At 37.7% G+C, this 14,504-nt stretch overlaps 1 protein-coding gene and 2 pseudogenes across 2 annotated transcripts; 1 reads left to right on the top strand and 2 right to left on the bottom strand.

The window, feature by feature from the left end:
* Positions 1-2,422: 2,422 nt before the first annotated feature.
* Positions 2,423-3,818, top strand: LOC149169758 (calcineurin B-like protein 3). 2 transcript variants are annotated; one of them, XM_089428801.1, is made up of 2 exons: positions 2,423-3,067; positions 3,660-3,818. In XM_089428801.1, the coding sequence occupies exons 1-2, from the start codon at positions 2,546-2,548 to the stop codon at positions 3,816-3,818; spliced, it is 681 nt and encodes a 226-aa protein (XP_089284927.1). In that variant the 5' UTR covers positions 2,423-2,545. The 2 variants fall into 2 exon arrangements, with proteins under 2 accessions (XP_089284927.1, XP_089284926.1); XM_089428800.1 differs by lacking the exon at positions 3,660-3,818 and having other exon boundaries at positions 2,423-3,405.
* A 709-nt stretch (positions 3,819-4,527) lies between these two features.
* LOC149169757 (small ribosomal subunit protein eS28 pseudogene) lies at positions 4,528-4,991 on the bottom strand (annotated as a pseudogene).
* Positions 4,992-8,574: 3,583 nt separating this feature from the next.
* On the bottom strand, positions 8,575-8,784 carry LOC149169756 (small ribosomal subunit protein eS28 pseudogene; annotated as a pseudogene).
* Between the last annotated feature and the right edge of the window lie 5,720 nt (positions 8,785-14,504).

Below are 14,504 nucleotides of genomic sequence, written 5' to 3'. Positions count from 1 at the left end.
CCCTTGAACAACCCAAAAAACACAGTCAAATTGTTTTTTACTGAAGTCAACCTGCTGCCCAAAACTAGGGTAGTCAATGCTGGTCAAACCCGTGGACGAATTGCCTTGATTTTTGTGCCAAAATCTGCGGCCTACCTAGGAGAGGCAACCACACCAAAATCACACCCTTGATGAGTCAACTCTTGGTCAACGCAGGTCAAAGAGACCTTCAACAGCTTCTACGCCCTCCTTTCAACGTCCTTCTTGCCCTAATGCGTCCTCCTTCTTCCCACGTGTGAATTGCTCCTTGTATAACCCAAAGCTAAGGAGAGAGAGGGAAAAATGAGTGAGATGAGATGATGAAAAAATGAATCAACCTCTCTTGTATTTATATGATTCACTAGGCATGTGTGCCACACATTTAACTATTGGCCGACCTTGACAATTTGTCAAGTAAATACAAATAAATTCATATCTCCATAAATAATTGTCGGAATCAGATGATCTTTAGATCAATCCTACACCTCTCGACAAGAGGAATCTAGGAAAAATATCAGCTGCCATAAATGAGGTGACCCACATGGAGTTTGGCCCTAGTTGCCAATTTTAACAGTCCCTCTCAACTGGGGAGAACTCCATCTGCAATTCGTCTGACTGTCGCTACTATCTCAACCATCAAATGCACTGCCCTACACTACTATGCTCTACTCGAACTATGAAGAAGAAGAAATGATCGAGGATGTATCATACCATCCTCCACTGACCCGAATTCAGTCTCAGAGTGTGTCATACCACTCTCATTGATCCCATATCAATGGAGGTCATCCTAGCATAGGGAGTACGGTAGATACAACGATGCGTCCATCGACAATACTACTAATGGCCCCTAACCCAATTTCCCTACTCATTGATCAGATGAGAGGTACTTCCCAAGAGTCCCAGACTACATGGGTAGGATGCCTCGACAGGAGAACTAATCATCTTGTCCACAGGAGATCGAATCATCCTGTCCAACAGTCACCACAGGAGAACTAATCATCCTGGCCCACATGAGAATTAATAACAATGTAAACTTTGAAACGGGAACTGATACTATTACCCGTTTCGTAGAGATAGCAAAAAAGTGACCTGATTTTGAAAAGGGGTGATGCAGAACGAACATGTTTTTTTTAGAGCATAGTTTTTGGAAGGAATGTCGTGGGAAGGATAGTTTTATGTACATTACGTTTTAGAATGGTAGTGATTTTCATGCTGATTTTAAAAAGTGAGTATTCTATATCACCCCCTTTTTTTTTTGTAAGCTTAGGTGGGACCTTCTCATTTTCGAGTTTTTACATGTCCGTTATTCACCCATTTCCAGGGAGGGTAGCACAAGAATCGAACCCAAGATCTTCGGTTCGGTGAGACTTCATTTCCATGGCCATTGCCACTTGAGCTACCCCATGCGGACATATCACCCCCTTTTTTTAAAAGACCTATTTTTTTGCTTTAAATTTTCTAATGTATAAAATGTAAATAATTATTTTGTAAATTTGATCATTTTTGAAGTGGTCGTTTTCTTCACATTTTCTTGTTTTTTTATTTTAATTTTAACCTTTTTTTTTAGTGAGGTTTTTATTGTTTTGCATTTTTAAATTAGGAGGTCGATATTTATAATTTTCGATATTCTACATATTTATACATCCTTAATTAATTTTTCAATCTACATGAAATAATTGTTTCTAAAAAACAATATTTTTTAACAATGGACATAAAAATAACCATTTTTAACATAAATATAACTAAAAAACTACACATTTTGATAGTTTTTTGCTAGAATTGACATGTCAAAATCACAATTTTTATACGATAATTTTAACTAAAAATTGTGAAATAGTAGTTTTTTTTTATGAATTTCATGTCAAAATAATAATAATAATCATTTTTTTTTTTCAAAAAATAATGACTAACTTAAAACCAATGTGAAAATCAGTGTCGATGGCTATATATATACATGTGGCCTACCTCCTGCCCCCATCGGGTACTTACACACACCGACCATTCCATTGATATCTGGGTCAAGTTATACATGTACTGGGGTCATTTTAATTACATTGATTAATTTTAAAATGAATATATATCACTTTTCTTATGAACCCAAACGATTATTGATTCAAGGTTATAAGCAACCTGAGTCGAACGGTTTATGTTGAATTAATCCTGGGCCGAACTATTTACGACATTTTGCACTTATTAATTTGGCATTGTATAATTCGAGTGGGTGACTTCATTGGCCCATTTTAAAGGTGAATAAAAAAACAAAAGTTGCATCTTAAATATGATTCTCTGACTTCAAGACTATACATATATGTGTGTTAAAATGTATTATGTTGAATTAATCCTGGGCCGAACTATTTACGACAATTTGCACTTATTAATTTGGGCATTGTATAATTCGAGCACACCGGATCCTTTGAAGCTTATCGTTTCCAAGGAACGGGCCGGTGTACGCTCTATGTCGTTAGGAGCGGAGTTGCTCGGGGTTTTCCTTTATCGGTATGGAGAGTGTTGTTGAGTTGAAAATATCATGTTGCAGTGCCTAGAGGGAATCAGCAAGTTGATAGATTGTTTTGTACAGTCGTTTGATATAAAAGTCTTCAAAAATGTCCAAGGACTGAAAGATCCCGAGACAATAGCAAGTGAAACAGTTTTAAGTGTTAGTGAAGTAGAAGCTCTGTATGAGCTGTTTAAGAAGATTAGCAGTGTTGTGATTGATGATGGTCTGATCAATAAGGAAGAGTTTCAACTAGCCTTATTCAAGACTAACAAGAAGGAGAGCCTTTTTGCAGACAGGGTGTTTGACTTGTTCGATACAAAGCGTAATGGCCTGTTAGGATTTGAAGAGTTTGCATGTGCTCTCTCAGTGTTTCATCCAAATGCTCCCATAGACGATAAAATAGAATTTTCCTTCCAACTTTATGACCTAAAGCAGAAAGGCTTTATTGGGAGAAAAGAGGTGAAACAAATGGTCGTAGCTACCCTTGCAGAATCTGGCATGAACCTTTCAGATGATGTAGTTGAAAGTATCATTGATAACACATTCGAGGAGGTGGATACAAAACATGATGGGAAGATCGACAAGGATGAGGGGAGGAGTCTCGTTCTGCGGCATCCTTCTCTGTTAAAAAACATGACTCTTCCATATCTAAAGGATATCACAACATCGTTCCCAAGCTTTGCGTTTCACTCCCAGGTGGAGGATACATGATTATACTCCAGTGGTCATCTAGTAGCCGTAAATGCACAAAAATGTAGCATGCAGTGGTGTGCAGGGGTGTTCATTATCATTGCATATCTATGGCTAAAGGTGCAAGAAAGTTCTGCAAATTCTCAATAATTGTTCTCAGTTCATCCTTACAGAAGCAACTTGCAGAAAACACGTTGACTTTACATTTTAGCTTTTCTTGTGTAAAACAGATTGGATTCCTAGTAAGCACTGTTAGGCACTGTTTGGGGTGATTCTCGGAATCGCCGGGTGGTGGGGCGATTCTCAGAATCGCCCCGCCACCAGTTGTGGTGGTGGGGCGATGGCGAGGTGATTCTCAGAATCGCCCCAAATGGTCGTAGCTACCCTTGCAGAAATTAGCATGAACCTTTCAGATGATGTAGTTGAAAGTATCATTGATAAGACATTCGAGGAGGCGGATACAAAACATGATGGGAAGATCGACAAGGATGAGTGGAGGAGTCTCGTTCTGCGGCATCCTTCTCTGTTAAAAAACATGACTCTTCCATATCTAAAGGATATCACAACATCGTTCCCAAGCTTTGTGTTTCACTCCCAGGTGGAGGATACATGATCCAGTACGGCCAATTACTTTCACCACAACTGCCAATTTCACACCGCTATCCATGACTTCCTCGAAGACGATTGCTCATGTTGAAAGCTCCAATATCTGTGCGAACTCCACCGAATCGCCGGAGATGTGTGTATCGGGCGTGTTGAGAGCGAGTACTTTTACTGTTTGTGTGTGAGAGTGAGAATTATCATAATACCCAGAGGAAAATTGGTGGGGCGATTCTGAGAATCGTCGGGTGGCAGGGCGATTCTCAGAATCGCCCATGTGCCCACGCCCGCATGTGAGAGTGAGAATTATCATAATACCCAGAGGAAAATTGGTAAATTGGTGGGGCGATTCCCTGCCACCCGGCGATTCTCAGAATCGCCCCAGCATCAATGAAAATCGCCCCAAACAATAATATGTTAATGGAAATGGTGATGATAGCTCGATTATGAAATTTGAGATGTTGTCTCATAGCTCCTCCCATGAAAAGTTGTTTTCCAACTCCATGCACGCTTTTATCAGTTGTTTCTTATAGATCGATGCAAAATAACTTCTCTGCATAGCAATTGACTTGGAGGTCACTCTGTACATTACAATAATGAGACGTAGAATAATATGACACGATGGAAAAGATAATGTCATGCTGTGAGTTTGGATACATATTTGAATTTTATTTGTATATGATTTGGATTGCTAATTTTCACTGTTTTTTTCACAGAAAATCTTCAGTACAGTAATTTGAATTTCATTCCAGATGCAAAAATAAACAGTTACTGTTTCGATTCCCCATCAAGTATGACAGGCTTCATACTTTAATTGTAAAATTCTAGATTACATATCACAGATCATTTATAGCCTCACTCATTGATCCCTTTGCATCGAAAACAATAGCAAACACTACACTACAAAATAATGCAGAAACATAACACATAACAATATAAGTTATTCCCGTCTCACTTTAAGTCCAATGTTATAATCTAAACAACATAATTAGCGCAATCTCCTTGCTTCCCTTTCAGATTCTACCAAAGTAAGGACATCACCCTCTCTGACAGGTCCTTTTACATTCCTCATGATCAGTCGATTCTGATCATCCAAAATTTTTACTCGAACCTGTGTAACTTGACCTCTTGATCCAGTATGGCCAATTACTTTCACCACAACTGCCAATTTCACACCAGTATCCATGACTTCCTGCTTAGATATGTATCAAACTGAGCGATTAATTCTATATGACAATCAAAATAACTTGAAAGAGGTAGTTCACTAAACTACAATAACAATCTTCAGTAAAATATGGAAGAAAAAAAAGAGTTTGATTATATTTGTGTGCTGTAGAAAATAAAGGACTAACGAAGACAGCCAAATACATTTCTTGTATTTACGACATAGACATAGTTTAGAATCCATGTCAACGACTTTCTAAATGCATGCATATTTACTCTTACATTTTTGTAAGAACCGCACTTAAAAGTCTATCTCAACAACTCACTCTACAATGCTTTGTAACGTAATACTTTTGTTTGATTATATTTGCGTGTTGTAGAAAATAGTCCCTCTACAATGCTTTGTAACGTAATGCTTTGTTTGATTATATTTGAGTGTTGTAGAAAATAAAGGACTAATGAAGACAACCAAATACATTTCTTGTATTTACGACATAGACATAGTTTAGAATCCATGTCAACGACATTTAGATAGTTTAGAATCCATGTCAACGACTTTCTAAATGCATGCATATTTACTCTTACATTTTTGTAAGAACCGCACTTAAAAGTCTATCTCAACAACTCACTCTACAATGCTTTGTAAAGTAATACTTTGTTTGATTATATTTGCGTGCTGTAGAAAATAGTCCCTCTACAATGCTTTGTAATGTAATACTTTGTTTGATTATATTTGCGTGCTGTAGAAAATAAAGGACTAATGAAGACAACCAAATACATTTCTTGTATTTACGACATAGACATAGTTTAGAATCCATGTCAACGACTTTCTAAATGCTTGCATATTTACTCTTACATTTTTGTAAGAACCTCACTTAAAAGCCTATCTCAACAACTCACTCTACAATGCTTTGTAACACAATACTTTGTTTGATTATATTTGCGTGCTGTAGAAAATAGTCCCTCTATAATGCTTTGTAGCGTAATACTTTGTTTGATTATATTTGCGTGCTGTAGAAAATAAAGGACTTATGAAGACAACCAAATATATTTCTTGTATTTACGACATAGACATAGTTTAGAATCCATGTCAACGACTTTCTAAATGCATGCATATTTACTCTTACATTTTTGTAAGAACCGCACTTAAAAGTCTATCTCAACAACTCACTCTACAATGCTTTGTAACGTAATAATTTGTTTGATTATATTTGCTTGCTGTAGAAAATAGTCCCTCTATAATGCTTTGTAACGTAATACTTTGTTTGATTATATTTGCGTGCTGTAGAAAATAAAGGACTAACAAAGACAACCAAATACATTTCTTGTATTTACGACATAGACATAGTTTAGAATCCATGTCAATGACTTTCTAAATGCATGCATATTTAGTCTTACATTTTTGTAAGAACCGCACTTAAAAGTCTATCTCAACAACTCACTCTACAATGTTTGTAACGTAATACTTTGTTTGATTATATTTGCCTGCTGTAGAAAATAGTCCCTCTACAATGCTTTGTAATGTAATACTTTGTTTGATTATATTTGCGTGCTGTAGAAAATAAAGGACTAATGAAGACAACCAAGTACATTTCTTGTATTTACGACATAGACATAGTTTAGAATCCATGTCAATGACTTTCTAAATGCATGCATATTTACTCTTACATTTTTGTAAGAACCGCACTTAAAAGTCTATCTCAACAACTCACTCTACAATATGTAACGTAATACTTTGTTTGACTAATGGTGTTTGACTAAAGAGACCGGCGTAACATAATACATCTCTCAATAATTGTTTTCAGTTCATCCTTACAGAAGCAACTTGCAGAAAACACGTTGACTTTACATTTTAGCTTTTTCTTGTGTAAAACAGATTGGATGCCTGTTTGGGGCGATTCTGAGAATCGTTGGGTGGGGGGGCGATCCTCGAATCGCCCCAAATGGTCGTAGCTACCCTTGCATAATTTGGCATGAACCTTTCAGATGGTGTAGTTGAAAGTATCATTGATAAGACATTCGAGGACGGGGATACAAAACATGATGGGAAGATCGACAAGGATGAGTGGAGGAGTCTCGTTCTGCGGCATCCTTCTATGTTAAAAAACATGACTCTTCCATATCTAAAGGAAATCACAACATCATTCCCAAGCTTTGTGTTTCACTCCCAGGTGGAGGATACATGATTATACTCTAGTGGTCATCTGGTAGCCGTAAATGCACAAAAATGTAGCATGCAGTGGTGTGCAGGGGTGTTCATTATCATTGCATATTTATGGCTAAAGGTGCAAGAAATTTCTGAAAATTCTCAATAATTGTTCTCAGTTCATCCTTACAGAATCAACTTGCAGAAAACACGTTGACTTTACATTTTAGCTTTTTCTTGTGTAAAACAGATTGGATTCCCAGTAAGCACTGTTAGGCACTGTTTGGGGCGATTCTCGGAATTGCCGGGTTGTGGGGCGATTCTCGGAATCACCCCAAATGGTCGTAGCTACCCTTGCAGAATCTGGCATGAACCTTTCAGATGATGTAGTTGAAAGTATCATTGATAAGACATTCGAGGAGGCAGATACAAAACATGATGGGAAGATCGACAAGGATGAGTGGAGGAGTCTTGTTCTGTGGCATCCTTCTCTGTTAAAAAACATGACTCTTCCATATCTAAAGATATCACAACATCGTTCCCAAGCTTTGTGTTTCACTCCCAGGTGGAGGATACATGATCCAGTACAGCGATTTACTTTCACCACAACTACCAATTTCACACCGCTATCTATGACTTCCTCGAAGACGATTGCTCATGTTGAAAGCTTGATATCTGTGCGAACTCCACCGAATCGTCGGAGATGTGTGTATCGGGCGTGTTGAGAGTGAGTACTTTTACTTTTTGTGTGTGAGAGTGAGAATTATCATAATACCCAAAGGAAAATTGGTGGGGTGATTCTGAGAATTGTCGGGTGGCAGGGCGATTCTCAGAATCGCCCCACCTGGCGATTCTCAGAATCACCCCAACATCAATGAAAATCGCCCCAAACAATAATATGTTAATGGAAATGGTGATGATAGCTCGATTATGAAATTTGAGATGTTGTCTCATAGCTCCTCCCACGAAAAGTTGTTTTCCAACTCCATGCACGCTTTTATCAGTTGTTTCTTATAGATCGATGCAAAATAACTTCTCTGCATAGCAATTGACTTGGAGGTCACTCTGTACATTACAATAATGAGACATAGAATAATATGACACGATGGAAAAGATAATGTCATGCTGCGAGTTTGGATACATATTTGAATTTTATTCTATATGATTTGGATTGCTAATTTTCATGTTTTTTTTTTCACATAAAATCTTCAGTATAGTAATTTGAATTTCATTCCAATGCAAAAATAAACAGTTACTGTTTCGATTCCCCATCAAGTATGACAGGCTTCATACTTTAATTGTAAAATTCTGGATTACATATCACAGATCATTTATAGCCTCACTCATTGATCCCTTTGCATCGAAAACAATAGCAAACACTACACTACAAAATAATGCAGAAACAGAACACATAACAATATAAGTTATTCTCGTCTCACTTTAAGTCCACTGTTATAATCTAAACAACATAATTAGCCAATCTCCTCGCTTCCCTTTCAGATTCTACCAAAGTAAGGACATCACCCTCTCTGACAGGTCCTTTTACATTCCTCATGATCAGTCGATTCTGATAATCCAAAAATTTTACTTGGACCTGTGTAACTTGACCTCTTGATCCAGCACGGCCAATTACTTTCACCACAACTGCCAATTTCACACCGGTATCCATGACTTGAAAAAGTCATGGTATAACAATTGTATGGTCCATTGGACCATTTAAATGGAACTTTAGGTCAAAATGCAATTTTGATCCTTCTCATTGGATGGAGGCTTAATCGATCGTATAACAATAAATGGAGTGAACTTTAGTTCAAAAACTCCGGATGATAAATATATATAAAAACAAAACTACGAAAAGCAACAGCACTGATCCCCATCTCAATATAGGTTTAACTAAGTCTTAAGAATGTTTAACTAAGCCTATTAATTGAGATAGACCACAGCATTTCAGGAGTGAGCTCAGTTCACTTTATTGGATAACTTAACCGTTGCCTAACTCGTGATGATATCCCCGTAATACCCCCCACGCTAGATATTACGGGGAACCACCTCTCTCGCTTTTGGTATTATTCCGGATGCCAATCGCTATCCGTTGAAGTAGGCTGATATGGGAATACTAATTTTAAACGGTAAGCTTGTTGTCCAACCACAGCCCCATCCAAGTAATCATTACAGTGAGGTAGCCCCCTCAAAGTGGTATTGCATAATCGTAGAAGCCTACATAGTTAATGATTTCATGTTTATGTGATTACTATTTTGTGCTAATTACTTCAGTTGCTTAGATATGTATCAAACTGAGCGATTAATGCTATATGACAATCAAAATAACTCGAAAGAGGTAGTTCACTAAACTACAATAACAATCTTCAGTAAAAAATGGAAGAAAAAAAAAATTGATTATATTTGCGTGCTGTAGAAAATAAAGGACTAACGAAGTCAACCAAATACATTTATTGTATTTACGAATAGACATAGTTTAGAATCCGTGTCAACGACTTTCTAAATGCATGCATATTTACTCTTACATTTTTGTAAGAACCGCACTTAAAAGTCTATCTCAACAACTCACTCTGCAACGCTTTGTAACGTAATACTTTGTTTGACTAATGGTGTTTGACTAAAGAGACCGGCGTAACATAATACATCTCTGAATAACAGACCATTCTTACTCGTTTTCCATTAGACCATTCAAGTGTGTTTTCTAGTCAATTCATCTTTATCTAAGATATTTACATGAAAATTGATTGAGATTATGGTTTTCACCTTGATTAAGAAGACTTTTAAAATGACCATGTTAAGCATAAAGGAATGGAAATAGGAGTAGTTTTTAAAAGCAAAATCCAAGTGTTCTTTCTAGTGAATTCATGGAAAGACAATAGATGAGTCTAAAATATTTGAAATGCTTTAACAATAAGGTTATAGTTATGGTACAATAATATATTTTTAGTTAATTTTATTAGGAATTCACAAGAGATTAGATATATTAGTTTAACATTGAAAGCTTTTTATCGAGGATTAAGAAATACTTCTTTATTATATTAATTTATCCATAAAGGTCATTTACTTTTTAAAAAATAAGTTTTGTTACTTTCACTTCAGGTTTGGTTTTTTATCCAATGGGTTTGTATAGATCTCGAGGTAATAGACTCCTTAAATATGACTCTAGGATTTCTAAAAGTATTCTTCCAATATTAATGAGTTTCTATGTCTACAATGTAATCACCACAATGAAATAATAAGCATTTACTACCAACTAGATGTTCATAGCCCCATAAAAGGTTTTTATATCCCTCGTTACTTCCCCCATTGGGGTGCTTTTCATTTATTTTATTTCTCCCTTTTCTTTTATTTAGATATGAGGATGGGTAACATCTAATTGATAATAGTGGGGGAAGCAATGCATTGAATAACCATATTAATAGGGGTGTCTCCTTATATTGGGTGTAAATTCTTGACCTAATTGACTTTTTAGAATTGTTGCCAAGGGAGATGTTTTTATGCTGTTGTTAAGATATTCACAGTGAATTTGATAAATGTAATCCTTTCTCAGTGGTAATTGATGTTAATGGAGGTCCAAATTTAGTTTGCTCATTTTGGTTGTGTTTCCCATTGTGGTATTAGCGTCCATGTGCTCCTCATGAGTCACCTGCAACAAAATAAGACAAACACAAAATACCATGTAACTATATTTAAAACGCCATCAAAGTTATTATAGTGGTTCATAAGATGACATTGACAGCGACCTTCCTTTAAAGGTTTGGAAAGAAATTAAAATAGATTATTATTATGGCCTTAGATACTCTAATAAAAGTAAATCAAGTGGTCGTAGGTAGCTCATCGTATTCTCCCTACATGTGGGGTATGATTTCACTGATGATGCATTATTAGGATTGTGATTGACACTAGAGTTATCTTCTGGGAACTTGCTTGTTTTTTTCCAATTATTTCATTCTTGAGAGAAAATCCTCTGGCATCTAGGTTTGGGATTTATTGATAGCAAATGAAGTTATGCTACCTTCATTTCTCAGGAACACATTTATGAGGGAGTAACAAGGTTCTTGAGGTGTAACTGAGTTGCTTTAGAACAAATGAAACTTGCTTCTGGGATTCCTTGTGAACTTTTTGTGAACATATTTTATGGAGAGGGTGATCAGTTTAGCGAGGTTCATTAGAGGAGATTCACTGTAATTTGACTCCAGATCCTCTTTTTGGTGAAATCCTGGCCTCCTATGAATTTGTCATGCTCAAAATTAAAAAGGATAATCAGGGAAATGTGCTTGATGTGATATGATAAATTTGTCCATCTATGTTTAGGTGAAATAACCATGGCATATAATGGTTGAAAACATGTTGAATTTATACTTAGGAAAGAAAAATGATATTCTACCAAAAACATTAATGTGTTTTTTCCTCATAAACAACTTTGTTTGGCACATAAAAATTTGGTTTTACTAGCATTTTTTAAAAAATTTGAAAATTGATCCTAAAAAAAAATCATCGTTCCAGTATATCACTTTTTCATTTTGAAGCTATATTTTGCACGAAAATTTTGTAGTCACTGCCATTTTTAAAACATGTTCAAAATTGACCCCTAAAAAATAAAATCATCGTTCCAGTATACACACTTTTCGTTTTTAGCACTGTTTTTGATGTTTTTTCGGGGTTTTTTGGCCAGAGTTCCTGTTTTGAGTTTATAGTTCCCGTTTCAAAGTTTACATTGTTTAATCATCTTGTTCGACAGTCGCCATGAAGAACTAATCATCTTGGCCCACAGGAGAACTAATCATCCTGTTCCACAGTCACCACAGAGAACTAATCATCCTGGCCCACAAGAGAACTAATAATCTTGTTCCATAGTTGCCACGGGGTGTCACAGGGGAAGGTTGAACCTTTCACCCCATACATAGTGCACCACCAAGGGATGATGAGTCCCCCTGTGGTCGCATGTCGCTCCAATAAGTACCCCGCGCCCCCCTGGAGCTCCCAGAGATCAATACATCATACTCGACCCTATACGAGGGTCTCTGAACGACACCAAGTCGTTCTCAGAAAGTCAAGAATTTGACCTTTCCCAGGGGCTTCATCAAAATGTCGGTGACCTGTTCATCTGTACCGATATGTTGGAGCCTTATTGCTCCCTGCTGCACCATATCCTGAATATAGTGGTACTTGATATCGATATGCTTGGATCAATCATGAAATACAGGATTCTCTGATAAACAAATCTCGCTCTGGTTGTCACACAGGATCACGGTGGTATCCAATGTAAATCCAAACAACTCACTGAAGAGCTTTCGCAGCCATACCGCCTCACAAGAGGCCATACTAGCAGCAATGTACTCTGCCTCAGCGGTGCTCAAAGCCACCGATTTTTGCTTCCTGCTCATCCAAGATATCAAGGCAGATCCCAAAGAGAAACAACACCCAAAAGTGCTCTTTCGGTCCACCACATTGCCTGCTGAATCAACATCAGTATATCCATGTAGTCTCACATTTCCGGTAGTGTATCTCAACCCATGAGTGATTGTGCCACGAAGATATCTCAATATATTCTTGGCACCAATCCAATGTGAGTGGTGAGGCTCAACCATATGTTGACTCAACGTGTTGACTGCAAAACATATATCCAGATGAGAGTTCAGCAAGAACATCAATGCTTCGATGAGTTGACGATACTTGATAGCATTTCGTAAAACGGGTCCGGTAACACTACCACTTAACTTCTTGAAGTCAAGTTCCATCGGGGTAGTCACAAGCTTGTTGTCCACCATACCGAATCTCTCCAATATCTTCACCACATATTTTCCTTGAGATATGAAAATCTCTCCTGGCTTCTGCTAGACTTCTAGTCCTAGGAAATAGTGCATCAGTCCTAGGTCCTTCATCTCAAATTCAGAAGCCAACTCCCTCTTACATTTGTTAATGAGAGGGTCTGCACCTATTAGAAAGAGGTCGTCAACGTACAACACCAGTATGAAAGGATTGCCATCTTCAACCTTAAAGTAAGGTTAGGGTCGGCTTCACTCCTAGTGAATCCCAACTTCATCAAGTAGCTATCGATCCTCTCATACCATGCTCGGGGTGCTTGCTTCAGCCCATAGAGGGCCTTCTTCAACATGCACACATGATATTCTCGATCATGAATCTCAAATCCTTCGAGTTGCTCCACATAGACCTCCTCTTTGATCGAACCATGCAAGAACGTGGTCTTGACATCTATCTGAAGTAGGTTCCATACTTGAGAAGCAGCAAGGGCTATGATCAAGCGGATGGTGGTATATTGAGCAACGATGCAAATATCTCGTCATATTCTATACCTTCCTTTTGAGAGAAGCCACGAGCGACAAAATGAGCCTTATACTTTTCCGCACTTCTATCAACTGCATGCTTTATCTTGTAAAGCCATTTCTAAGTGACAACTGCTTCATCCTGGGGTCTAGGGACCACATCCCAGACATCGTTTTTCATGATGGACTCATATCCTCAGTCATAGCATCCTTCAATACTTGATGCTTTGACAGCTTTTGTGAATGACGAAGGCCTATTTTGGATGATCATGCTCATGATGGTCAAGTATCCCTGATACTTGGTCGGCTTCTTACTTTCCCGGAAGGTTCCCCTAGGTGAAACGTGCCCTTTAGCATCATCAAGTGTCCCCCTAAGCCATGAAGACCTCTTCCTAGAAGAGGAAGGCTCTTGCAGAGGGGGATCAATAGGATCCATGGGTTCTTCCACATCGGGCATCGTCTCATCTTCCTTTTCCTTTGGTTCCCTGGTGTCAGCTTCTTTAGATCCCCTTTGAGTAGGAAGATTGTCAACTTTGCTAAGAGCCATTTCTTCATCAAAGGTGACATCATGGCTAATCTCAATTTCCCTTTGACCAACCACATAGATTCTATAACCCTTAGTGTTTTCGCTATAGCCCACGAGGATTCCTTTCTTTCCAGATGCACCCAATTTATTCCTCTTCTCCTTCGGCACATGAAAATATATCAGACTTCCAAAAGTTCTAAAATGAGATACGTCAGGTTTCTTACCAGTGAACATCTCTTCGGGAGTCTTGGAACCCAATGCTTGATGAGGGCATTAGTTTTGCACATATACGGTGGTATTCGCAGCTTCGGCCCATAGAAACTTCGGAAGTCTTTGATTGTGGAGCATATCACGGATAGCTTCCACAATCGTACGATTCTTCCTTTCCGCCACACCATTCTGTTCAGGGGTATATGGTGTTGTAGTCTCCCTCTTAATGCCAACCTCTTTGCAAAATTCATGGAACTCATTAGATTCATACTCAGTCCCATTATCAGTCCTTAAGATCTTGATCTTCTTTTCCATTTGATTCTTGATCAAGGCTTTGAAGTGTCCAAACCAAGTGAACACTTCATC

Source organism: Pinus tabuliformis, chromosome 4_2 (assembly GCF_031772625.1).
Source record: "Pinus tabuliformis cultivar Carrire ecotype Pingquan chromosome 4_2, CPIR1, whole genome shotgun sequence".
NCBI classification, from domain to species: Eukaryota; Viridiplantae; Streptophyta; class Pinopsida; order Pinales; family Pinaceae; genus Pinus; species Pinus tabuliformis.
Note: the sequence above shows the minus strand (reverse complement) of the source record. Positions and strands in the feature narration are given on the sequence as shown.